At 52.4% G+C, this 27,764-nt stretch overlaps 1 protein-coding gene across 1 annotated transcript; it reads right to left on the reverse strand.

Annotated features, from left to right (window-relative positions):
- Positions 1–1,875: 1,875 nt before the first annotated feature.
- Positions 1,876–20,011, reverse strand: SOX13 (SRY-box transcription factor 13). Its single transcript, XM_037067063.1, is given in 15 exon segments — positions 1,876–4,250; positions 4,858–5,074; positions 5,901–6,044; positions 6,327–6,429; positions 6,571–6,680; positions 7,084–7,246; positions 7,377–7,462; positions 9,776–9,890; positions 10,286–10,354; positions 10,793–10,965; positions 14,500–14,586; positions 14,685–14,796; positions 15,841–15,852; positions 15,855–16,068; positions 19,798–20,011. Coding segments are annotated over 14 exon segments (1,866 nt in total). The 5' UTR covers position 16,068; positions 19,798–20,011; the 3' UTR covers positions 1,876–3,988.
- Positions 20,012–27,764: the final 7,753 nt, after the last annotated feature.

Consider the following 27,764-nt stretch of genomic DNA (forward strand, 5'->3'; position numbering starts at 1 on the left):
GCTCCAGGCCCTGAAACGGCAAAACCAGGTGGTCAAATCCAGAACCAACTGCACTGACCAATCAGTGGAGGCCATGACCCTAAAAGGGCACATCTAGAGAACAGATGAACATTCTGCTGAAACTGTCCCCTGAGATGCTCCCCAAGATTCTTGCCTGCAAGAGAGAGGAAGCCTGAAGACAAAGGACCCGGCAAGGGCTCCTCCTGGAAAGCAACCCAAGTCATTCCTTTCCCTTCTTCCCCACTTCTTTCTTCACAGGCACCTGTCCCCTAAACTCTTAAGGCAATGGGCAGCTGGTGCTTGGCCCAGGCTGGTCCCAAGGCCCCTTTTTCTCTGACTTCCCAGTGAGCTCCTGCTGCTGCTGCTGCTTTGCTAAGCCCATCCTTGTTTCACTGTCCCCAGTTTCACTGGTCACCCGGACTTGTGTGAAGTCTTTCCTACACAAAGTCAAGAACCCACACAGTACACCCTACCCTAGGCAGACCCACTCAGGACCAGGCCTGTCTGGTAACAGGATGATGATTCCTGGAGTGGGAAGTGGGCAGTACTGGCCTCAGGCTCCCAAGGCCACAGAAAACCTGGGACTAGGGCAGTGAGAGGAACTTGGGACTAGCAGGGGATGAGGTGGGCATAGCTGGGAGAGTCCTGACCAGGCTCCTGCATTTAAATGGTCTGGAACACAGGGTTGGTAGTGGACATGGGGGTGGGGATAGATGGACAGGAAATAAGCGACTCCTCCATGTAACCACCAGAGGGCAGGTGCTGGAGGCAGCCATGCTGCTTTTCCCAAAGACCGCCTGCATCTTCTCAAGTGGCCAGGGAAGCTGGGCTCTGCTGGAGGCATGGGGAAGGGAGGGCCAAGGAGAGAAGGCCCAAAGCTCTGGGAGACTGGGCTGGGGAAAACCTGCAACGGTTATCAGCCAGGATGGTCCCTAGTTCAAAGGGCTGGGACTCTGATTGTTGGGGAGTCTTAGTTCCAAGTTTGTGGCCCTGGAATCAACTACACTTAACTTCTCTCACTTCTCCAATGTAGTAACTTCTTTCCCAGTGATGTCCCCTGCCCCCATCTGGGCTCTGCTGGAATACTTCCTGTGCTGGAAAGTTCACTACCACTTTGGACATTTTTGTCAAAAGTTGTTTTTGTTAAGCCAAAAAAATGACCCTTGAGAAGAATCAAGAAGCCAGTTCTACCTCCTAACCTGCAGACTGCACTTGCCCCTTTGAAGAAGGCAGCCTTATCCTTTATGCCCTACCTTAGTCTCTTTTCTGGGGAGACAAGAAGAGACCCTTTCAACCATGCCTCTAATACATGTCCCCTCCAGTAGTACTCTTCTGTGCAGGGTACCCGTCTTTGGGTCTCTTCAGTGTGACAACGGCCTTTTCTGTTTGGGGGCCAGGACTGTGGTGTGCACTGGCTCATCCCCTCTTTGTGATCACATGCCTCTAGTACTCCCACCCAGACCTCTTTCCCAAGAACGACCATTCAGCTTTGCTGTCCCTGTTCCATATTAACACGGTAAGTTTTCTAACCACAGGAGTTAAGTGTTTTTATTGATCCCTGTTAGTATGTATCTTGAGAGTTTAAATCTCTTACCTAGCCATCCCAGGTCTAACAGACTGTTATTTCCCCTAGTGCAATATAAAGTTCTTTGAAGTCTTCATTCAAAGCATAAGGTCAGAGCCCTGGCCAGGTGGCTCAGTTGGTTGGAGGAGCATCCCATGCACCAAAAGGTTGTGGGTTCGAGTCCCAGTTGGGGCATATATGGGAGGCAACATATATATGATTGATGCTTTTCTCTCGCATAGCTGTTTCTCTATAATCAATAAACATGTCCTCGATTTAAAAAAAAAAGCATAGGGTCACAGATACACACCTGAAACACACCAGAGACCCTGTTCATTAATCAGTATCCCAGGAGCTTATACAGGAGTTTTGGGTGTCGGTGTGAGCATTTTTCTGGGATGAGAGAGGGCCCATTGTTTTCAATTAGATTCTCAAAGGGCTCCTCCAAAAAGGTAAGAACCATGGGTAAGACTTAACCTCCCTGTTTTGGGATGAAGACAGTGAGGTCTGAGGGGAGTTCTGACACCCCCACTCCCAACACGCACACATGCACAAGGCCACGTGGCTAGACCTGGGAAGAACCCAAACTCCCTGACTCATGACAGCACTTCCACCACTGCATTTCCTTCTCCAGGCCTGCGTCGTCGGACAGCTTGTGTTCAGAGTGGTCTCTGGCTCACCTCCTCGAGGCAAGGGCAGCATCTCATTCAGAGTGTGCGCCCTAGGTTCTCGGGCCAGGGGTGGGGGGAGGAGTGCGGGAGTTGGGTCTGAGCCTCTCCTGCTTGCTTGAGATGTTCCTTCTGGGTCACAGGCCTGAAGCTCCCTCAGGCTGCCAGCAGGGGGCAGTGATGCCTGGCATGGTGGCACCTGTAGGACTGCTGCACTTGAGCCTGCCCCCATTCCCCCACGCAAGGGCCAAACTCTGAAATGGTTGGTTTTTATTACACCAACAGAAAACAAAAAACTTCCCAAGTGTAAACAGGAAAACTGTGCTGGTTAAGTTACTCATCATTATCTTATTATTAACAAAATAAAGCACTATCTATGTTTACAGTCATAAAAAAAGAAACAGCCTGGAGAGAAGTTGGGCTTTGGGGAGAGGATGGGGCACAGGCACAGACTCCATAACTGTCCCTGTGGGGACGTGGGGTTCCCTTCCCACTCTGACCCACCTGGCTCTTTGGAGTCATGCCAACGGGGTTTCATTTTCCTAAGGAAGTAGTTTGTGAAAGTGGCCGGGAACAGAAGCATGTCCCCCAGTGAAGTGGGAGGGACAGGCAGTGAGGGCAAAGCTGTGTGAGAGGTGGGTGGGTGGGGATGGAGAATGGGCCTTCTCTCCATTCTCCGGGAGCCTCGGGCCCACCCCCCTCCCCCCCAACTCCCTGCTCCAAGGAATGGAAACCAGCTGCCACGGGAGCCTGCTCTCCAGGGCTTCCGGCACCAACAGGAAGGGGGCGCCACCAGTGCTCCTGCTCCCACTCCTGGCACCCAGATTGGGACCAGGATCCGGGGCACCAGGGCAGGGCTCCATGGGGGCTGCACACATTCCCACGCTGCTCAGAGCTAAAAATGGCTCTGTGGGAACCCACCAGCAAGAGTCAGGGAGAGGGTAAAGAGGTGGGCAGGGGAGGGCAGGGTGGCCCAGGGGCCTTCAGAGACCCAGAGTGGCCAGCGGGCAGAGTCAGATGCCAAGGAAGGGAGAGACACAAACGGCCCTGCAGAAAGACAAGGACACACAGAACCTGAGACACCCAGACTGACAAAGAGGTAGCAATATGGGGACAGAAAACACAGAAAGAGGCCCCCAGAGAAGCAAGAGTGGCATTAAGAGACACACCCACAGGAAGTCAGCAATAGCGCCTGGCACACAGTGGGCGCTCAATAAATATGCAACCAATGAGAGAAGAAAACACACGCACGCGTGTGCACACACAGCAGCCAGAGGCACAACAGGCTTCGCAGAAGGTAGAAACAGAGGGACAGCCAGACCTTTCTGCACAAAGTGCAAAGTGACCCTGGTGATGGAGGAGCAATGTGTGGGTGTAGAGGGGCGTGGGGGTGCTGGTCCCTTGGTGGCTGGTCCAGCCAGGACAAGGATGGAAACAAAGCATGTGCTCCAAGGAGACAGGTGTGGAGCTGTCATACACCTGGGGAGGGGAGACCTGCAGCAGGGGAGGGTCATACAGTATCCCCGGGTATGAGCCCCAAGGGCCAAGGAACTCAGCCAGCTCAGTTGTCACCGCTGTGTAGGCCCTGCCCACTTATGCCAACAGCTCTTCAGGTGTGCCTGCAGGTGTGGTGGGGAGGGGGCCTGTATCTACAAGTACACAGCTGTGCCATCTCCCGGCACACCCAAGTCCAAGTACCAACACAGTCCCAGTGGGCTGGCTGTGCCCCTTGGCTCAGGGCCAGGTCTTCTCCTGATCAGTCCGTGAGCACCACCAACTCCCCATCGCTCTTCTCCTCGCCCTCCGAGTCCTCGTCCTCGCTGTACCGGTACATCTCACCATCGGCCACCGAGTGCCTGTCCTCCGTGGACTCCGCCTCCTCCCTGAGGCTGCAGGTGTTCACGATGACAGGCATGTTGGGGTCCAGGGTTCGGGGCACATAGTGCTCCACCACGGTCTGTGCCACCCGAGGGTACAGGACATCTGGGGAGCTCATCTGCACCTGGCCTGCCTGCGGGCTTCGGGGTAGACAAGAGGCGGGTTACAGAAGCAATTTCACTTCCACCCCCACCCAACTCCCATCCAGGCCTCCTCCTCAGGCCGAGCCCTCTCACCTCACCCCCTTTTGGCTCCGAGACACACACTCTGTGCCCATGGGCTGCTTTCTGACACCCATATTCCTCATCAGCTACAGCCCTGCACACACGTCTTCAAAGATATTCCTGGAGGACTGTGTGTAAATCCCACTTTTGCAAATTGTATATTTAAATGCTTTGGTCAAGTCAAGAATCTTCTGGTTTTGGGGGACCCCTGAATTTTTACTGAGTTTGTCAGAAAAGGAATCCACAGGCACATTTCTCCAGGTACACAGCAGCCTCCCAGGCTGTCACGAACTTGTATTCTGAGACACTAGGTACCCACCACACAGTCGCCCCTGCAGTTATACATGGAGGCCCAGCCACAGAGATAATGCTCACACACACACCGCCAACAAACACACAGGAACAGCACTCCTGCAGTCACACACACAAGTGAGCCACACAATAACTCCCAGCCTCTCACAGCAGCTGCACACACGTGCAGTCTCAGCAGCCTGGGGCGGGGGGATGGGGAGGGGCTGCTCACGGGGTCATGTAGCTCTGGCGGGCATCCTGGCGTCGGGTCCTCATCAGGGCCTTGTACTCGCCTACCCGTAGCCGCTTGCCCTCCACGATGCAAGTGCGCTTGGGCCGTGGCTTGTATTTGTAGTCAGGGTACTTCTCCAGGTGCTGCCGGCTCAGCCTTGCCTGTTCCTCGTAGTAGGGCTGCTTCTCCTGGTTGGTCATGGACTTCCAACGGGAGCCTGGCCCAGCCCCCAGAGGCGGGCAATCAGCACTAGCTTAGCAAGGTTGGCTCTGCCAACCACCCCAACCCCTGCAGGCCCTGGAGGAGCCGAGAAGGTTTTGGTTCCCAGATATATGTGTAAGCCCTCAGCAAGAACCTGGCCCAATGTGGATGCTCCTTGGATGTTGAGCAAATGATACAATGAAGTTGGCATGTACATAGACATCCAACTGCCAGCTTAAGATACGGCACCCAACAACTTCTGAGAGGCCTCTGCTCTGCATTATTTGCTTCAACAAAAGAGCAGCAAACTGAAGCCCACTGATAAAAGAGGCTTCCTGCTCAGGACAAAGTATCTGCTACTGTGCCCATAAGAGGCACGCACACACATCAGAAGAGTCTCGGTCTTGAGAACAACTGCCCTCTTCCAGCCGCACTTGCCCTACCCTCCATCCCCCGCTCCAACGGAACAACGGGCACCTCATTGAAAAATCTTTCTACTGCGGCCCAAGAACATCTATTTCCTTCTAGTCCGCAGAGCAGGTTAGTTAGGCAGAGATGAGAGGCAGTGCTCTCTCTCACAGGTACATGTATGAACCAATGCTCCTTAAGTTTAGGTGTAGGTGCTGGCAGAAGAGCCAGACAACAGTACAAGACCCTGGGACTCAGCTGCGCCACATCTTGCCTAACTCCCACACCCCACTAGATCCCACCAGAGTTCAACATGGTGGGGACTATCAAGCAAGCCCCAAACAGATCCAACTCGCTCCTCAACAATGTCCTTGCTGGACAAAAAGGTTCCTGGAGGTCCAGAGCTCCCTCGGACCTGACCCAGTGGCCCTTACCAAGGATCTTGCTGATGCTGGAGTTGTGCATGTCCGGGAAGGCTTGGAGGATCTTCCTCCGCTCATCTTTGGCCCACACCATGAAGGCATTCATGGGTCTCTTGATGTGGCTGCTGTTCCGGGACTCAGGGAAGTGGCGGGAGCCTGGGGGACAGGGGTAGTCAGCAGGGCAGCTGGTGTAGGGTTAAGGACAGTCCTCCAGGGCCAGCAGAAAGAAACACCCCACACTGACCGTTAGGGAGTGCTGGAGGGCTCCCACAGCACCCAGGGACGGCCAGCAGCAAGATGTCACAGACACCAGGGACCCAGAGATGGACTCCACAAAGGGAGAGAAGGAAAAGGAAACAGACACGACACGCCCACCCTAGCCCTGGTGGGAAGCAGAGGTGGCCCTTCTGCCCATCAGCCCAGTGCCCTGCGCCTCACCATCCACATCACAGCCCAGCATGGCTTCCTCCAGTGGGTGCACACAGCGCTCCTCCAGCTGCTCCTTGACTGGGGACGTGTCCAGGCTGACGAGGTCCTGGGACTGACAGGGCAACCTGTACATCAGCCTCTCTGTGTCACCCCACTTCCTTCCCCACCCCTGCCCCCTTGGCGGCCTCACACTCTGTCTTCCACCCCTGCCATCTATCCCCTGCTCCCAGGTAGAGGGAAGTGGGGCCCATACCTTACGAAAGGGCATGTTGGGGGAGCTTTCCAAGGCCCCGCTGTGGCTGTGCAGCAGCTGTCGAGCATCCTGGATGGCCTTGGTGACAGCGTCCCCTTCACCAAGGAAGCCTATGAGAGGAGGAGAAGGGACGCAGAAGGGAGCTGAGGGGTCACCCCAGTGCGTGCCACACACCCCTCTGGTGCTCCCTCCAGTCCCTCCCCAGGGCCGTCACACTGCGCATCCCCAAGGGAGCACCATTCACCGTGCTCGTCGTGTCGGCAGACTAGGAAAAGGGTAGCACGCCCTGAGACTGTGCGACCTGGCGGCCTGAACCACCAGAGGCTAGGGTGCCCTGCCAGACATGGTGGCAGAGAGAAGGGGCCTTCTGAGACATCGAATGCTGAAACTACAAGGGGCTGACTAGAGCAAGTCTAACCTACCGAGGGGAAGGGTCATTCCCAAGGTCCTATCACTCTCTCTTGCCTCCCCTAGAGAGGGCTAAGGGGAAGGTGAAGTGGGTAGAAAGCTTACCCAAAGGCAGGCTCGGGGGGCTGGACGGCAGGTCCCGCGTGGCAGTCCCATGGCTGGGGGGGCGGGGTCCGCAGCCGCTCATCTTCAGACTGGGGGGACTGGTGGTGCTGGGCAGCTCGGGGGCCTTGGGCTTGGCTGTGAGGTTCAGGGGCTGGGAGGGCTCCTAGGGCAGACCCAGAGGCAGAGGGTGAGAGACACCAGGGTAGATCCCCAGAGGGGAGAGAGGGGCAAAGCATACCCAGAAGAGATAGTGGCAGCCAGCCAGCCCAGCTAGGGAGTAGATGGCACAGTACCTGCAGAGGATGGTGGGCGGCCACGGCCCCAGGCCTCTTCATGGCCGGGGCAGGAGGGCTGTGCAGCAGCTGCAGCGGATACTCCACTGCAGGAAAGACAGCAGGGAGAAAAGGCCTGGGTGAGCACAGACCAGCAGACACCCTGCTGATGGGCCCCAGCAGCACAGAGTGGACAGAGGCCTGGAGCTGGCCCAGCTTGCTTCCAGCCACGGCTCACCCTGGCCCGAGTGCTGCCAAGGACCTCTGAGCCCTCCCCGCCACTGCCCTACATGCCAGCAGGCATCATCACCCTGTCCTGCCCTTCGTAACCCACCGAGTCTGGAGTCCCAAACCCAGGTGAAATGGAACAGAAATACCACCTATTCACTACCAACACTTATACCTATTATGTGCAGGGTACAAAAGCAGCTACCTTCTGTGTATCCTGTCTCCAGTACATTCTCTCACAATAATCCTCACTGCGTGGTATATAATAGATGCTCAATACATCATTCCATCTTACAGATAAAGAAACTGAGACCTGGAGGAGTTAAAGTTGCCCACAAGTTACTTAATGGGAGCACTGATGTTTGAACCTGAGTCCTCTACACTCCACAATTTGTCCTCTCCCCTCTGCATGGCACTCTCTCTTCTTTCTTATCTCAGTTTCCTCGACCAGGCCCAGAGTCAAGGAGTTGACAGTTCAGATGGAGATTCAGATGGAGATACAGCCATGTACACAAATCACTAACCATTGAGCCCATGTGACATGGGCTCAGGAGAAGGAGTGCGTGAGAGAGAACTTTGTTCCAGATGGAGGGACTGGCACGGGCTTCTCGTGGGGAGCTGAGATGTGAGCTCATGCCCGCAGGCATGGCACACGCAGTGGTGGGGTGTGAAAGCGAGGTGTGGGAAAGGAGACGGGCATAGGATAGGCAAGGTGGGCTCAGAGGCATGTGAAGGCTGGGCTCTGGAGTCTGGACTCCATGCTATAGGCAATGGAGCGCCATCCAAGGCCTGTGAGCTGGGACTGCTCACTCAGCTATAGGAAGGCGCATCTGGCAGCTTGCAGGCCCCCTCCTTACTAGAATCTTGGATCAAATGAAGCAAGTGGCAGCCTGGCCAGTCCAGGTCTTCCACAGCTTATTTCCTGCCTCCCTGGTCCAGAAAGTATGTGTCCCCTCCCCATCCAGGCCCCTGCTCCCCTCACCCCTGTGCCTTGGGCTCTACGTTCACCTGGAATTGCAATGGTTTCATGCTTTTGCCCTGTCCCCCCCCTCCCTTTCCACTGGAATCTTTCCTTAAGGTGAACAGAATCAGCGGGGCCAATCAATGACTTTGCCCATGACTACAGGCTTGATGGTGGAACTGTAGGAACTCACCACCCACTGAATTTCCCCTGCCTTCTTTCTCCCATGGAACAGGGAGGGTGGACCAGAGGAGTTGACTTAAAACCTACCCCCCACTCCTGGGGCCATCACAGTTTCTGCCCTGTCTCCATGACCATTCAAAGAATCAATGACCGTGGCCTAATAATTCTACCTCTGCCTCTGTCCCACTGTCACTACCCTCACTCAGGCTGTCGCCTTCTATTGCTAGAATCACCTCAACAGCCAGCCACCTACCCAGTTCTGCCTTTGGTTGGCCCACTCTCCATTCCCCATCACCCACAGCCATGTCACAGCACACCCTCTACTGAAGGGCTCAAGCATGCCACATTCCACAAAACAGACTCCAAAGTCCATGCCTGGTCCCCACCATCCTGTCATGCACTCTCCTCGACAGCGACTGTCTCAGGTCCCAGGGCCTCGGCCTGCGCTGCCTTTCCAGTGCTCTCTGCCCCCAGCTCCCAGCTCCCAGCTCCACCCTCACCAGTGCACTCTCCCGGGACCCGTTCAAGCCCTGCCTCCTCAGCAGACCTTCCCACATTCCCCAGTTGCTGGCAGCCTTCTTTCTCCCTCCCCAGACTGCAAATTCCTGAGCTCAGAGTTCACGTTTATCACCCCCCTGGCCATCCCACAACCACACACCATCTGATGTGTGGTCGGTGCTCATTTGTGGCCACTGAGTTTCAGTGACAGGGCAGAGAGCAAGAGTTGTCACAGTCAGGGCATGAACAGAAGTATAAATTTGGGAGACACAGAATCTCAGTTAATGTTCAAATTATTAATATTCCGGGGCATAGTAAATGTACCAGAGCTGAGGAGGCTAGACCTGGACTGGCTAAATGTGGAGAGCACTTTATGGTTTCCAATGCACTATTTCTCATTCTCCCAGTGACATCCAGACACAAGGGATCATTCTTCCACCGGACAGACCCCAGAACAAGACCCAGAAGGGCTGCCCTGCACAACAACAGACAAGCTCGGCTTGGGGCCTCCTTTCCATAATCACCTCAGGACTGCCCATCACATACTCACCTGGTTTGCAAGGGATTGGCTGAATGGGCAAAGCCAGCTGGGAGTCGGGGGTGACAGGTAGAGGTTGGTGGCTTGGGGGGAAGGCCGGGATCATGACATAAGGCATGTTGACCTGCTGAGAGCAAAGAAACCCTGTGTGAGTCCCCAGGTGCCCAAATGGCTACCCAACTGTGGCCAGCCCTGGACAGAGGGTGGACCCAGGGATGAGAGGCACAGAGCTCGGGGCAAGGACAGTCTTCCAAAGGATCTGTCTAACCCCATACCACCTCTAGGGGCCCCTGTCTGCCTGCCCTCAGGTCCCAGCTGGGGAGAAATGCATTCTGGGCCCCATTCCCTTGAAATGGGAAGACAGGAGAGGAGAACAGAACAAACACAGGAAAGAACCCCCCTCCTCAAGGTCATGCCTGAGTAGTTCTGTCTATCCCTCCGTGTCCTCAGCACCTCTCTGGGCAGGTATCAATCCCTGAGCCTCCAGCTCTCCCATCACCCAGCCCTTCCCCGGCTTATCACCTGGATCTGCTGCTGAAGGAGGTTGATTTTGTGCTGCTGCTGAATTAGCTGTTGCTGCTGCTTAGCAATCTGGCAAAGGAAAGAGTAGGCAAATGTGGCATAGGCTTAGGCCCCCAGGCCTCACCCGCCAGAGTCTTCTGGGCCCCAACCACACACCCTGCCTTCTGAGAGTGCAAACATGGAGGAGAACTGAGCAGGGCAAGAAGCACAACAGCCAACCTTCAGAATTTACCCTCCTTTTGCTGGGAGCTCACCCTTCCCTCAGAGACCAGGGATGGAACTTGGGCAGGACCCTTCAGCATCCCTCCAGCCCCTGATCCCCATAAGGCTTGTGAATAGCCAGAAGTGGGAATCCTTCAGGCAGGCCCATGGTCCCTCTCCTAAGAGCCCCCTCCCCCACCTGCCCCAGGCTTCAGCCCGTACTGGCTGGGCCGCCCCAAAGGTGCTCCCTCTAGGCCCTGAGAGACCACGCCCCTGAAAGAAAGCCAGATGCCAAGCTGGGCCTACCTGTTCCTGCTGCTGCCGGGCCAGCTCCATCTGCTGCTGCTGCTTCTCAAAGAGCATGGCCGCCATGTTCTTCTGCTCTGAGTGGGCCGTCAGGAGCTGGTCCCGCAAGGTGGACAGCTGATGGATCATGACCAGAAGCTGGAGCTCCTTCTCTGCCAGGCTCTCTTGGGTCCCTGCTCCAGAGTGAAATTGGCACCACCAAAAATTTTTGTTTGGTTATCTATCTAGCTGTCCATCATCTGTTCCAACTCAGGCCCATTAGGGGCTGAGCCACAGAGGTGACTGACACTTGAGCCTTGCCCTGGAAGGGCCTTTCATCTTGCTATCTGGCAACCGGCTGTCCTAGATATGCTACCACCAGCCACTGAAGATGCTGGTGGTGGGGTATCTCAGCCCGCCTGCCCCTTGGACGTCCTCAAGTGCCCAGTGCCACTGGGTCAGGGTGCATAACCACCCCACAGGAGCGGCCCAGCAGGACATGCTCAGGTTTTGGAGCAAGAGAGATGGGGGTCAAATTCCCCTTTCAGCCCTGGCTGGTGTAGCTCAGTGGATTGAGCGTGGGCCTGCGAACCATACCATCGCGGTTCGATTCCCAGTCAGGGCACATGCCTGGGTTGCAGGCCAGTTCCCAGCAGGGGACACACAAGAGGCAACCATACATTGATATTTCTCTCCTTCTCTCCTTCCCTTCCCCTCTAAAGATAAATAAATAAAATCTTTTTAAAAAATCCCCCTTTTAACTCGTCCCGCCTATGAGCTCTTGGGCAAGTTACCACCTTCCCTGTACTTGAGGTTTTTCATTCTACAAATAAGCACACTAATCATCTCTTCAAGGGGTTGCTGTAAGGGTTAAAGGGGCGATGAATGTGAAACTTTTAGTCCAGGATCTGGCACATGGTCCTCAACCAACCACTGTTAGTGCTTCCCCTCCCTCCAATTTAGCTCGTATCAGATATAGAAAATACCAGACCACTGATGATTTGCACCGGAATTACTCAGGAAGCCTTTGGAAAATAGATGCCCAGGCCCCCATCCTCTGGGGTTCTCATTCAGTAGATGGGGCTGGAACCTTGGCATCTGCATTATTTTAAAGTGCCCTCTGTGATGGAGACACCCACTTCCCTGAGCCAATCACATAAACCCTGACGGGTGGCCATGCAAACTTGGAATTAGCACTGACTCGATCACCCTCCACTATCAGGCGAGGTCGAGAGAACTAGTGGCAAAACCAGATTCAAGCAGAACACGTTTCACTACACAGAAATGAACTGATTTTATGACTTTTTTGTTGAGACTACTAATTTTTTTAAAGCTGCTGTTTTCCAGGTAAGAGGAAACTCGTTTCTCTTAAACTACCTATGACTTAGCAATTGGTAGGTTATACCTTTGTAAGCAATGCTGAAATGTTTATATGTTTCTCCCTATCTGACCCCTCCAGAATTTGGAAACTCTTAGTAAGTATTATTACTTTATGGCAACATGGTATTTGCATAAGTTCAGTAAGAATCCCTTCCCTTTACAATAGGATGCAACTGGAAACTGGTTTTATTACAAGGCTTTCACGGAAATGTCATATCTGAGTGAGATGCATAGGCTCAGATATGAACAGACAGCTTTAAGGAATTAAGATTGACATACCTCATGGGAGCCAATAAAAACCTTTGGAAATACTGGCCTGGCACCCTGCTTACAGGTTTCCCAGCAGCATTACCATGTGAGTAAAAAATGTCGCTCCTTGGCAAGTGTAGAAACCCTGGAAGAACTCACCCAAACCTATAGGTACTAACCACACAGGCAGTGTCTGATGGCAAGTCCTTGCCTTAGTTTCTCAGGCCTTGAAAGGCCTTATAAAACTCAATTTGAAGATTCCTTATGAAAAATTCCAGCAGCACCCTGGTTGGTGTGGCTCAGTGCATGGAGTGCTGGCCTGCAAACCAGAAGGTCGCCAGTTCAATTCCTAGTCAAGGCACATACTTGGGGTGCATGAGAGGCAACCAATTGTTGTAACTTTTGCACGTCGATATTTCTCTCCTTTTCTTCCCCTCTCTCTAAGAATAAATAAATGGAATCTTTAAAAATTTTTTAAAATTCCAGCACAGCAGATTTAAAAAGAGCCTATGTGGTTACCATTCTTGCTGGACTTACACAAATAACCAGGCCAAGTTTATTGAAACTAGACTTATTTTGCATGTCTTAATTTGGTTATCTTTGGTAAAAATGGGGGTGATTTTAGAGAGAAAATCTGTTTCAGTAAAAACTATAATATTATATTCTAGTGCTGTTTATTGCCTTTTGAGTTTTTAAATTTTTCTACCTATAAACTGGACTGGATCCCGAGTTTTTCCAGTGTTCTTAAATATTTGGCTGTGACTCCCCAAACTGACATTTTCATGCTCCCACCCTCTAACTTGGAATCCTGGAGAACTGGAGCCGCCCTTTCCCCGAGGCCACGGAGGCCAAAGTGGGATGGCCTGGTGTGCACTTCCCAGAGATCAGCACTGCCGCTCATCTGCGGGCGAGCGTGGTGCCCGCTGGGCGGGGGGCGGTCATCAAGGACACTCACACTGCAGACCTGTCGGACTGCAACTGCCCACCTTCCGCACTCAGAAACCGAGATTACAGTCTGCTTCAATCATTAACCTTTGTTTTTGTTTCCACAGACGCCTCTTATTAAACACCTGGTGGTTTGCACCATGGGCTTAACTTTGGAAGCCCACTGGCACCTCTGCCTCCTGAAATGATATACAGATTTAACTGAACTTTGCTCAAGATTAGGCTGGTTTAATGATATACAGAGTAGTCTTCTATCAGCCCATTTTCTGGAATGTGGAAGTTCCAGGGGATTTTCTGAGGGAACTGTAGAGGTTCAGAACAAGCCCCCCAAGATGTGCCTCAGTGGTATACAGATGATTTTCAGCTAAAGGCAACTTTAGCTGTACCAAGATGTACAGCTCAAAAGAAACTTCTCTCCCTCCCTTTAACTACATAGAAGAGCTTGAATTAGGGGATTTGCCCATAATAAGAGACTATCAGAAATAATCTCTTTTGATCCGCCTATACCGGGCAAAATTTTATTCACTAAAAATATCTGCTCTCTCCTTAGCACCCTGCAATGACACTTTGAAGCCCCCAAGGTGCACTGCCTTGTTACCCAGGTTCCCTTTCTGTCTCTGAACTCTCATGCATGTGGATCGCTGACACCCATGTATATGGAGTTCCCATACATCCCGTGTATATTAAATCTGGCTCTTTTCTCTTGCAAATAATTAAAGTGCCCTCTGTGAGTGTAATTAACTACATTGGGAAATGACCCCTTTAATCAACCCACTAAGAAGCCCTTAGTGAGATCCTGCTGACCTAGAATTTATTTTCAAAAATTTAAGGCAATATCCTGATCATTCTATAGATACTTCTGGGAAGTGGAAAAGATATGCCCAAGGGTCACAAGGGCCCCCCCCGTAAGAGCCCACACCCATATCCATGGGACCTGATTCCCCCCAGGCCTCTCCTATGTGGGAAGGAACCAGACCTAATGCTTGGTCCCTGGCTGAGGGATATGCCGACCCCACGGCCAGGCGGAAGTTTAGCGTGGCACAGACGACACAAAGAGCCCCAAGAATTGCCCTGTCGGCCCAGACTGCATGGCCAGGCTGGGAGAAAACACAGGGGTTCAGACATCCCTCCCCTGACCACCCCATGGCCTTCACCTTTGACATCTTTTGTTTCCACAGAGTTCCTTCCCAGAAATCTCTCCTTCCAGTCACTGGACAGCAGCTTCTCAATGGCCGGCACGACTAGAAGACAACATAAGGATAAGGACCCACTGTCCTAACGCCTCCCCTGCCAACCCTGCCTGAGACACCCCTGCCTCCAACCAGAGCATAGATCTTACCTTCTTTTAAATTTCGGCTGAAGTCCAGCTTCTCCTGGCTTCCAGAAGCAGCCTCAGAACCTCCTGTTTTGGGGGGCTCCAGGGACCCATTGCTCTCCGGTGAGCTGCAATTCTATAAGGCACACTGCACGTCACTGTCACTTCTGGGGGAGGGTGCAGGCTGCAGAAGGGTCTGAGCACCCTGCAAATTTACACTGTAGGGGCCCTCCCATCCCACCTTCCTTTGCTCTGACATTGCCCAATATACTGAAAAGAATAAAAGGTTGAAAGACAAGAAACCTGGCCAGTGACTCACAAGGTGCTTGATCCCACATGAGGCCCTGAACTTTCCTGAATCTGACTCACCTCCACTGAAAATGGACTCATACCATCCCTTTCATAGGGAGTTAATGCACGTTGATGAGGTTTGCCACAGCAGTCAGGGGCCCAAAGCCAGCTGCTAATTATTAGTCCCTTGCATATACCCACCACCCCAGGTGGGCCACTTACTCCAAGGACCCCCTTCTTCAGACATTGACCCCTCTGCTCTTCTCAGATTCCTCTCTATTCTTTAAGGTCCAGCTTGGGGCCCTACTCCTCCAGGAAGTCTTCCTTGATAACCACCCAGACTCCTAACTCCCCCCAGACACTCCTCCAGGCTGGACCCCTGCTCAGGACCCTCAACCTCTTCTATTTTCTCACTTGGCTTTTAATTATATATTCCCTTTTTACATGTCTTACATGGAATGACAGAATTTTTAAGAGCTGCAAGAATCCTTACTGCTCACAGTCTTCAGCTCCTTTGTTTTAAGGGTGAGGAACTGTACAGTCCTAAACAGCAATTTATCTCTGGCTTCAGTAATCAGACTGATTTTCTTAACTCAGATGAAAAGCTATTAGGTTATCTCTAAGCCAAACTTGAAGCATATATATCCTATCTTTCCAACTAGTCCTTGGGATAAGGATTGGTCACAAAGGTAAGTGTTAATGTCAGTTGAGTGCAGGAGTGAGTCCATGTCCACTTGGACAGGTGACCCAAATGAACTTAGCGGGCCCTCCCTACTCACTTAAGTGCCTGCCCCTCTGCCCAGCTAGGGTGTGGGTGCCTGCCTAGCTTAAAGAGGTCACAGGTGGTACATGGATGTGGTAAGGACACTGGCAAACTGGGAACACTGACCCAGGAGCCCCTGGGAAAGTGCTGGGCACCTGAGCTAGAGCTTGGGGGTCAGCACCATCCTGGGTGGTTCGGGCTGGGTCTCCGGGCTGGGGTTCAGCTGTGGCAGCTGAGCCCTGGGGGGCCTCGTGGCAGGGCTCCTTCTTCCCCTCTGACTTGACAGCACAGTTCACCATGGTGCCACCGCCATCCAGAGCCAGCTGGGCAGAGCCGGGGCTCCTCATGGACATCCTGTGGGAGGAGGGGCAGAGTGAATGGGGTGAGTCCTGGGAGCCAGGTAGCAACTCTGCCTCTGTCCCCAGCCCCAAATAGGCACATTTACAAGATGGGAGCTCCTACTGGGGATATACAGTGGAAAATAAGAGCCCTGGCTGGTATGGCTCAGTGGATTGACTGCCAGCCTGTGACCAGGGGGTTGCTGGTTCAATCAGGGCACATGCCTGGGTTGCGGGCCATGTCCCCAGTAGGGGGTGTGCAAGAGGCAACCACACATTGATATTTCTCTCCCTCTTTCTCCCTTCCTTCCCCTCTCTCTAATAATAAATAAATAAAATCTTTAAAAAAATAAAATAAAAACCAGAAGCTAAGATTAAATTTGTGAATTAGAAAATCTTAAAAGATCCCTGGCTGGTGTAGCTCAGTGGATTGAGCATGGGCCTGTGAACGGAAAGATTGTGGTTCGATTCCCAGTCAGGGCACATGCCTGGGTTGCAGGCCAGTTCCCCACAGGGGCCAGTTCCCCAGAGGGGTCGAATGAGAAGCAACCATACATTGATATTTCTCTCCTTCTCTCCTTCCCTTCCTTTCTAAAGATAAGTAAATAAAATTTAAAAAAAGAGAAAATCTTAAAAGAAAATTAGAAAAGATTCTTCTTCCCCCCACCCCCTTTTTAAGTAGGAAGCTTCAGAGAAGACTGGGGCCAGACCTGATGCTCTCTGCCTGTTGCAGTGTTGGCACCAGTGGGCTGAGGGGTCCACCTAAGGAAGCCGGAGATTTTTAAGTGGCTATTTCTCAGCCCAGTAAAGCCCAGGTTATACATGTATGTGTATGTATACACCCTTAGCAGTGCCGGAGGCTTGACAGGCAAAGTCATGGGTCCCTCACAAACCAGAATCTCTATTGTAACAGGTGATTCTGATACAGCAGAAGCATTGGTAAATAAAGTTTTTAAAAAGATTTTTATATGGGCATTAATTCTTTTAGGAGGGAAGTACAAAGCAAAAAATCAGATGTACTAAAACGGCTCTTAAGTTAAATTTCAGGCGCTCTACATTTATATATCACATCAGTTTTGTACAACTATGTTTCCTNTCTAATAATAAATAAATAAAATCTTTAAAAAAATAAAATAAAAACCAGAAGCTAAGATTAAATTTGTGAATTAGAAAATCTTAAAAGATCCCTGGCTGGTGTAGCTCAGTGGATTGAGCATGGGCCTGTGAACGGAAAGATTGTGGTTCGATTCCCAGTCAGGGCACATGCCTGGGTTGCAGGCCAGTTCCCCACAGGGGCCAGTTCCCCAGAGGGGTCGAATGAGAAGCAACCATACATTGATATTTCTCTCCTTCTCTCCTTCCCTTCCTTTCTAAAGATAAGTAAATAAAATTTAAAAAAAGAGAAAATCTTAAAAGAAAATTAGAAAAGATTCTTCTTCCCCCCACCCCCTTTTTAAGTAGGAAGCTTCAGAGAAGCCTGGGGCCAGACCTGATGCTCTCTGCCTGTTGCAGTGTTGGCACCAGTGGGCTGAGGGGTCCACCTAAGGAAGCCAGGGATTTTTAAGTGGCTATTTCTCAGCCCAGTAAAGCCCAGGTTATACATGTACATGTATGTATACACCCTTAGCAATGCCGGAGGCTTGACAGGCAAAGTCATGGGTCCCTCACAAACCAGAATCTCTATTGTAACAGGTGATTCTGATACAGCAGAAACATTGGTAAATAAAGTTTTTAAAAAGATTTTTATATGGGCATTAATTCTTTTAGGAGGTAAGTACAAAGCAAAAAATCAGATGTAGTAAAACGGCTCTTAAGTTAAATTTCAGGCGCTCTACATTTATATATCACATCAGTTTTGTACAACTATGTTTCCTGTATAATGAATTTCACAATATGCCACACACAACACACTATATACGTGAAAAATGCATCACACCTGAATATGATGTGTTCCATTTGATACTATCCTACAGATCGGCCCAGACTCTCTGGCAACTTTCAAAGGGCGAGGCTCCCTGGGGGCTGGTATGGAATCCCAGTCAGGGCCCTGCAAACCTGCCCTGGGGAAGTTGGCCCAGGGATTCGGGGTCCAGCTCCAGGTGCCCTCCCACCACCCCGGGACCTGGAGAGCATCCAGGAAGTGGGTGGCTCAGCCCATCCGGGCACAGGGAGAGGCACAGAGCCAGGCCTAGGCAGGCGAGCCAGGTGGGGGCAGGGGGAGCTGAGGAGGGGTATTATCCTGAAGCTGAGGGCAGCAATTACATAACAAACAAACCTCAGCTCAAGCTGTGAATTAATCAAACCGCTGAAAATAAAACCTTCCTCTCAGGAACTTCAGACAAAAGAAATGAAAACAACCAGGCTGGCTGGGAAATAAAAGGCAGCGGCACTGAAAGGGGGACAAAAGGAAACCAGACAATAGGGTGTTGGACAAAGGCAATAAAGCCAAAGGAAGTGTGACAGGCGAACAATGCAGGCCTGTGGGCTTCTGATCCCGCCCGGCTCCGAGCCACCTAGGCCCACACCCACCATTCCACTGGCCTTGGCTGGGGCAGGCCACCAGGTCCCCTCCTCGCTCCGACTTGGGTCCTAAGGGCATTTCTCTTCCATTCTGGCCCAACTTCGTGACCTTCCAGCCCCCACCTCAAAGCCTTTCTTCCCACGGCAATGCGCGGGATTATTAGATGAGCAGGTCTGAGGCCTCCGGGCCTGAGCTGCTATCTCCCCAGTGCCAGACGCTGACCTTCCGGCCATCCCCCAACGGAAGGTGCAGGCAGAGGAGGTGATTCTCTGTCCTAATTATCGGCGGGGCCACAATGCCCCGTACAGCTAGCTACTCTGCACACAGAGCTACTGGGAACAGGTGATGGGCCAGACTGGATGGAAATGGGCTCAGTGTGAAATACACTGGGTTTTCAAGGAACAGAATGCAAAGTAACTTGTAAATCACTGGCCACTGGTTCCATGTTGAATTTACAGTATTTTGTGAAGGTTGGGTTAAATTCATTCACCTGTTCTTGTCTTTTGCCCTTAGTGCAGCTACTAGAAACCCACAGTGCTGCGTGTGGCTCGTCCTCTACTTCCGTGGGGCAGGGCTGCACCAGGACACGTCCTTCCTTTCGCTACAGCCTCTGCTACCCACACCTCACCCCCCAGAGTCCTCCAGTGGGGCACTGTGCATCATCCTTATTTTGGGGAGCTAGTATCCTGGAGCTCCCAAAGGCGCATCCTGGCCTCTGGCCCAGCACCTGGTAACAAAGAAAATGGCTTCTGGTGACCAGCCAAGCTGGCTGGGAAGTGTCAGTCTGTTCACCAGGGCGTGGTGCCCACCATATAATCCTGCCAGCCTGCTGCCCAGTCAAGGGCCCTTTACTCCCACAGACTTGGATCAGCGTCCGGCATGGGCACTGGCTCTCGGCTGGTCCTTTCAGCACCCATTTGCTGATGGAGGAGCAACAGCGCAGGCCCGACGAGCTCCTCCTGGTCTCACCTTTTGGGAAGAGGGTCCTAGGGCATCTCTTCCTGCCTCAGCTCCCCCGCCGCCCACACAGACCTGCTCAAGAAGAGCCTTCTTCCCGCCCTTGCTGAGTCTGAGGCCCACAGAGATGGAAGTCTCTCAGAGAAGCGTGGGTGCCAGCCTCTGGACCCCAACCATCCCAGCCTTTTGCGAGTGCAGAGCAAACGTCTCAAGTGATAAACTAAATAGAGAAAGAACAATGAGGTGGAGGGTGGGGAGCCGACATACCGCCCTGCTCTGTCACTGCAGCCGAGTGTCCCTGTGCACCAGTGGCTTCGCCTCTGCGGCCTTTGTCTGTAAAGCCAGGGTACTGGGACAGGGGGTGGGGAGGTGTCAGTGGAAAAGAACGAACACTCACAGGCTTTTGGGTTCAACAACCTTGGTTCAAATTCCTGCCTTGCCACCAGCTGGCTTGTATGACCTTGGGCAAGTTAATTAACTACTCTGAACCTCAGTCTCCGCAACCATATACTGGGTGAAATGATCCATACTGCACAGGTGTCCACAAAGATGAAATAATACAGGGCAAGCTCCACCAAGGTGTTGCATAGCCCAGGATGCTCCTAGGATCAGGTGGCTGAGAGTAAAGCCTCCAGGGTCAGTCAGACCTGACTGAGTACCGTTGCTGTGCAACTCTGAGTAAGTGTCTTAACATTTCTGAACCCTCATTTCCTGCTTAGTAAAACGAAAATTTTAAAACCCAGTATGAAGAGATGAGCCTTCCACCAAGACTCCAGACCCTGTAAGATACGCCTGTTTTCACCTTCTCACGGCACCCTGAGTTGGCCTTCACAGTGTTTGTCATACTTGGTAATGATGCCCTTACATGGTTATTTCGGACTCACCCACTGAGAACCCACTCAGCCCCCGCTGGGCATTGTGAAAAATACCTGGTTTTGCTCATCACTGGTGGTCCCAGAATCTAGCACAGTGCCTGGAGCAAAGTGGATGCTCAATAAACACGCACACAACGATTAAGAAGGATAATATAGATCAACAGCATAACACAGCAGACCTGGATGCACCGTGACAGCCACCGTCGTCCCCACGACTGGAAGGGGGCTGCTCTCTACGATTACCTCCCACCCCCACACTTTTATCCTTGGTCACCTTTTCCTTGCCTCTAAGATCTTCCTGTGAGGGACCTAAACCCTCCGGCAGCACAGCAAGTCCATTTCCTTTTGTTTTCACCTTGGGACAGGTGAACACATTTTCCATACCTTTCAGATTTAAAAACTCTGTTGGAACCCTCCCTGGAGTTACTTTTTCCCCAGAGACTAAAAATAACCCTCAGATTCCTGTACCACATCCTCACCAAGCATGCTGCCTGCTTCAACTACCCACGTGGCTTCACAGGAGCTTTTAAGCTGGGCAGCCCCTCCCAGGCCCTTGGTCAGAGGCCACAAAACCACAAGACACTCCACTGAGGCCCAGAGAGGTGAGTCCACATGGCATTCCTTGAGTCCACAGGGAAGTACAGCTGGTCATGAATAGCACCCCCACTCTACCCCTCCCTTCCCCTTCTTGGGGACCCACCCCACAGGCCCTCTGCTGCCTTCCTTCTCCAGAGCTTTATCGCGCCTAGCACCTGTCCCAGGTGAAAGCCCTTAAGGGGAAAGGGCTCCAGCCATCCTCTCCCTCGGTATCTCTGAGCTGGTGCTGGAGAGGCCCTGGGGCCCCCAATCCAGTGCCTAGGACTAGGCACAGAGGCGCCTCCCTCCAGGGAGGGCCAGTGGCTCAGGGCACTACAGGTGCTGATCTCCTTTTCTCCTCACAGCCACCCCGATCTTGGCCCACCCACTCAAAGCGCCCCCTTTTCTACCCAAATCACCATTTCCTCTCCAGTCAGCCAACAAGCAGTCCAGTTGGACTGGAATCAAAGGAGTTTACACTCAGCTCCCCCCTCCCTCCACATCGACACCACCTCCCTCCCCCCAGTATCTAGATGCAGATAAAGACGAGAGATAGACTCCAGTCATAGGAGCATGACGGGTGACTCAGACCCAGGCTACAGGAAGACCGCCTGGACAGACAGGCAGGCCCTCTCGGGGGGAGCCAACGACTGTGCCTCCCCACTAGGCACACTCCAAGCCCCTCTACAGCAGGCTCCCAGTCCCAAGCTGGCCCCTCCCACATCCCTGAGTGGATGGCACCAAGGGCATTGCCAGGGAGGGGGCCACGCTGCTTCAGGGAGGGGTGGGGCAGGGCCTGAGTCCTAGGGGAATGGCACTTCCTTTCAAAGCCCCAGAGAATTGAGAGCCTCAGGTAGCCCTAAACAATAGCCCAAGGCGTGGGTGCCCAGAACAGTGCCCCGGTGCCACATCCTGCCATTCTTCTCCCAGGCCACACCCTGCCACCCTTCCTGGCTATACCCGATCCTATCTCTGATGTTTACTCTGAGCTGGGGGCTGGGCTGGCTGTAGACTTGGGACAACGCTTTCCTAAGAGGCCCCCTTACCTTCTCCAGCCTCTGCGGGCCTAGGGCGAGTGTCCATCTGGTGTAGCCCAGCTCAGGAGGGGCCACAGCCAACACTCCCAGTCCCTCGGTTGTTCTGGGCTGGCCAGGGTAGTAGAGCAGCCAACACCAGCCAATGGAGGTTCCTTTAATTCCCTGGCTCCTGTCCTTTCCGCCTGTTAGTCCCCCAACCCCCCACCCCCACCCCGTCACAGAAGTCCAGTTCCAGAAAGAACTTCTTCACAGGCTGCCAGGATTCGCCTGAGGCCCAGCCCAAGGGCAGGTAGGACTGACAGTAGCCGTGACACTCTCATCCACGGCCCCATCTGGCAGGGCCTCTGAGGTACCTGAGTCTTCTCCCAGCCCAGAAAGAGAGGGAAGGGGCAGAGGGGACTTCCAACAGACTCGGAAGCACTGAGGCTCCCAGGGGAATGGGTGCCTGCCCTACCAGCCTGGCTCAAATTGAGAAGAGGTAAACAGGGGCTCCAGGAATTCCTGCTCCAGGAGCCCTCCTGCCTTCAGGACACGACGCTGTCTCCAGCCCCTCCCACATCCCATCAGCAGCCCACCCACAGTGCTGGGAGGCAGCTCCCAGGGCTGGCACACAGCAGAAATGGCGTGGCTGGGGCTGACTGGCCTTGTTGAAGGTCTCCCTTTTGGGATAGCCTTGAACATTTACCAAAGGAAGGCAGGCCCCACTGCCCCTCCTCCCAAAAAACCATGCTATGGTAGAGCACTCGAGCTCACTACCAAGTGAGCGGCTTGCCATTCATTTCCCATCATACCCCAGACCAGCAGAGGTGGCAGCTGAACCCAGGCCTGGCTGATGCCCTGGCCTCACTCTCTCTCTAGCCCAGATAACAAGACCCAGTCCAGCAAGGAGAGACCCACCACTGTTGTCACCAGTTTACAGGACTCTAGTTGTTTCAGGCTTAAGTCACGGCCAAGGAATAATCAGTCCCAAAACACCAAGGTCACTGTGGGAACTTACAGGAAAGACTTACCTATCAAAACCTTAGTTTCTTCAAGTATAAATGGAGATTCCCATACCTACTTTGTGATTAAAGAATCTGGTACAGAATACATGTTCAGGGAAGAAAAAGAGAGAGGTAGAAACCTAAAACAGCAAAGGATGTCTCTTCCTCGCACCCAGAGCTCTCTGGGAGCAGGCCAGCATGTCGCAGGCACCCCAGGGGGCAGGCGGGCAGGCGCGACCCTCTGGCATCACTGGAGGCCATCCTGGCTCCCTCACAGTCTGCCTGTGTGAACAAGGGGAAGTGTCCATTTCTCCAACTCTAAAACAAAACAAATAATAACTATCTTGAAAAAGTATCAGGAGGGTTGAATGTAATGTTTTCCAAAAGCAAAAACAAAAGTTTGCTCCCTGAACCCTCCCCACCACACTCTGGGGAAGGCTCCCCACCCCCTGCATGGGCACGCTACCCTCTTTCTTCCCCATCTTCACCCTGTCGGTCTCCCTCTCTTTAGCACTGTCTCTCAACCCCATGTAGGCTGTCTGAATGCTGTCACTCTTCCCAATTACCCTGGAGTCTCCCCAGCAGGCACCCACACCCAGTCAGGGGCCCAGGCCCCACATGGAGCGGATAGGCTGACAGGACCAGAATTTGTCAAGGAAACTCCACATACTCAGTGCCGCAGTTTTATCTGGCCAAGCCAACATGCTGGCTGATGACACAAAAGCTCCACAGAACTCATGAGCCTCCGCAGCTCCTGCCCCTCCTCTAGAGCCCAAGAAGGTAAAAAGGCTCTGCTTTACCACTGTGGTTCCCCCTATGGAGACCAGAGGGATAACTGCAGAGGGGAAAAGGACACGTGGGAACCAGGCTGGATGAAGTCTCATGGTGCGGTGACACAGGCCCTGGAGACATGCATGGCGGGCTCCAACCCCAGCACCCTCTCACCAGCAGCCCGGGCAGGCCAACTCACTCTCTAAGCCTCCCACTTTCTTTATCTACAGATGGAACAATCCTTACAATCCAGTGATTGTAAGGAAGAAACTATACCATATGGGCCAGGGCCAGGGCCTGGCACACAGCAGAGTGGAATACCTCGATGGACATTCTCATCATAAATCTCAACTGGAGGGTGAAGGCTGGAGAAGTGAGAAGTTCCCCAATTCCACACTGCTCTAAGTAGAAGTCCAAGGAATCCTTGAGACTTAACCTCTTTACACCACCGATTCTTAGAATCAGTACGGTATAGAAGATGCTTGGCACAGTGCCTGGCACATAGCGGACTGGCACTTAGTATTGCTGTGGTTGAATGAATGAGTGAATGTGCTTCCGAGGAACCTCTGCCAGCCACAGCACTCAGCCCCCAGCCAGTGTTATGTTTTGGAGACCTTTTTAAAGGCATTTCAAGTGTTGGTCTCCACACATCCGTGAGCCCACATCCTCCTCTCAAAGTGCACACACCTCCACGCTGCATCCTGGGGTCCCTGGGGGCTCACAAAGATAACTGATTCCTCCCCTAGTTCCTCTTCTTCTTCCTGCCTCAGCCACCCACTGCAGGGGCAGGGGAAATGGGTCAGCAACCAAGACAGGTGAGTGGTACAACCCAGAAAGAGGAGTCAGTGAATGCCAGTCTCCAAGAATGCCACCTGGTAGTGTTGACAGGAGCACAGCCGGGAACTAGGAGGTCAGCATACCAATAATCAGCACATCCACTGAAGCCTCATCTCCCCCTCCCTGGGGTGTACCACGCCAAGGCTCTGCAAAAGATACACATCCAGAGAAGGCCTGGGCACCCCCAAAGGGGTTCAAGCAGCAAGCACCACAGCTTGAGCCGATGATGGAGGAGCAAGGTGACCAGGAGCCCCGCGATCATGGTGGCAGAGGCCTGGGCTGGACCTGAGCATAAGGACCTCACCTCTGGGCATCCCACTCAGTTCTGCCGCTTCCGTCTTGCCTCCCACAGCAGGAGCTCCGGGTGGGCCTAGCCACCAGCATCTCCCCCCCCACACTCCCTCATCGGAAACCCCAGTGCAGCAGCTTGGGCTCAGGCAGCATTCTTTCTTCCAGTGAACAAAGTGTTCCGTTCTTTTTCTCTGCAAAGGCCCCGTTTCCTCTCCATTATCTGCCCCATCGACAGCCAAGGCTGCCACAAAAGCAAGATTTCTTTCCTTTTATTTTCACGGTCCCTTTATTTATGGGTTATGTTTTTTCTTGGCTTTGACTCCTTTTCAAAAGGGCAGGGAAGCAAGGGGAGGAGAGCAGTATCATATTCTTGATTTCATCTAAAATTCTCATCACACAACCCCCAAAGCAGCCAGCCTGCACCCCAGTCTGCCTGGGACCCAACCTTCCAGCACCCACACCCTTTGCGAAGTGACACTGGACCACCCCCAGCAAGAAGAGAACGAGCTCTGGCTAAGAGGTGGAATGAGGTATGATTTGGGGAGGGATTTTAACATCTGGAGCCCACAATGCTAATAATAAAATAACTGGACACTCAAAGTATTTAATAAGTGAGCGATGGGCACTAATCAATTAGATGGGACTCCGGAAAATCAGATGAGTCGGCAGATGCCAGCCACCGACAACTGGTGGTCATTCTGTTGTGGCGTTAGCTAAAGACTCCCTCTGGTCACAGCTAACATTACTGAGCTTTGTACCAAGCACTGGGTGAATCGCTTTTACATACGTTAATTTATTTGATCTTTACAATAATCACTTGAGGCTGATGGTACTATTATCTCCATGTCACAGATGGACATGTCCAGGCAGAGGTGATCGGAACCCTGGCAGTCAAGCATCAGAATCTGCCTGGGAACCAGACCACAGGAATGGAGCACACAATACGCTAAGAGTCATGGGTGGGGATTAGCTCTTTCAATTCTTTCAGCAGCCCTGCGATGTAGTTACCATCGTCATCTGTTTTTGCCAAGGAGGACATGAGGCTTAAGGAGGCTAAGCAACCGCCCGAGGCCACAGCCAGTGAGTGGTAAAGAACACCTCGAACCCAGAGACTGGCTTGAGTCCCTTCTTTTAAGCATTGGACTAAGCTGGCTTCTCTTCCTCTTGTCTGAGGTCCCAAGAGTCATGAAAAGCCATCCCTGGAGCCTGAACTGCCTGTCCCCAACCACTGACCTCTGCTAGGCCACTGCAGCTGGCATGATAGGCTCACGGGACCCAGGCAGGTACTAGTTCATGGTCCTACGTGATAGAAATCAACTTGGGACCAAAAATTTAGCCCTGGCTTCACAGGTTGCAGGTCCTACTCCTGCCAGCCNCCTTCTTTTAAGCATTGGACTAAGCTGGCTTCTCTTCCTCTTATCTGAGGTCCCAAGAGTCATGAAAAGCCATCCCTGGAGCCTGAACTGCCTGTCCCCAACCACTGACCTCTGCTAGGCCACTGCAGCTGGCATGATAGGCTCACGGGAGCCAGGCAGGTACTAGTTCATGGTCCTACGTGATAGAAGTCAACTTGGGACCAAAAATTTAGCCCTGGCTTCACAGGTTGCAGGTCCTACTCCTGCCAGCCACACCAGGTCAAAGTAGGTGGGGTCAGTGCACCCACACACACCACACCCAGAGATAAAAGGACTCCAAACCCAGGCCCTACCCCGAGGTACCTTCCCAGTGAATTCGGGGCATGGTTCTGGAGGTCGCAGGGCTGCCCCACCCCTGACCTCCCTTAGTTATTCCTTCTTCATTACCCACTGTCCCTCTATGCCATCTGTCCCCACACCTCCGCTCCTGCTCCCTTAGCTTCTCGTGCATGCCTGACCCTCAACAGCACTGAGCAGAGCTGTGCACTCCACAGGCCCCGGAACACATATGCCGAATGAATGGCTGCAGTGGTTCCTGTTCTCTTATGAAAACTTCTAGTGAATATAAAAGGAATGTGTGCTGCCTGTAGAAAATCTGCAAAATTTGTAACATAAAGAAGAATAGAAAAATTAACAAACCACCCATTTCCCACCAATCCAGAAGAAGCAGCTGATAATAATCTGGCACATCTCCAAATCTTTTTTTCCTTTTCATCACTGAGCTCATAAGCAAGTTTTTATTCTTTTCCCCTTGCTTAACAGACCACAGAAGGGGAGTTTACATGTCACTAAAAATTGGAAACTATTTAAAATTCTTTATAAAACCATGTGCAATGACTGTGCATTTGCCACTCCATGGCTACATCACAATTTATCTCACCAATGCCCATGGTGGAAATGGTCAACTCATTAAATCTTATGTTACTGAAACCTCTTCCTCCACCTCCAGCCTCCTCCAGTGGGTCACGGCCATTCTGCTCCCGTGATGGGTGGAGAGGAAAGGGCTCCGAGAGTCAGCAGATAGAGCCTGGCAGCAGAAGGGCCTGGGGAGTCGAGAATGGAGGATGGAGGCTCAATGGGGTTGGGGAGCTGGGGCCCAAGCTGATGGCCTCTGCAACGGGGAGGGGTCTGTCGGCACATCTCAGGCCTCAGCTTCCCCTTAAAAAGATGGAGAGCCAGAATGAGATACTACTTGATACCTATTACAGTGGTTATTAAAAAAAAAAACCTTGACAAGAATGTAGACAATCGTTAGTGGGAATGTAAAACGGTACAGTCACTGTGGACAATATGGCAGCTCCTCAAAATACTAAATACAGAATAACCATATGATCTGGAGATTCTTTAAAAATTTTTTTAAATTGATTTGAGAGATGAAGGGGGAGAGACAGAAACATGGATTTGCTGTTCCACTTCTTTATGCCTTCACCGGCTGCTTCTTGTACGTGC

The sequence above is a fragment of the Sturnira hondurensis genome, unplaced genomic scaffold (genome assembly GCF_014824575.4).
Source record: "Sturnira hondurensis isolate 20B ecotype Veracruz unplaced genomic scaffold, ASM1482457v3 Scaffold0017082, whole genome shotgun sequence".
Lineage (NCBI taxonomy): Eukaryota > Metazoa > Chordata > Mammalia > Chiroptera > Phyllostomidae > Sturnira > Sturnira hondurensis.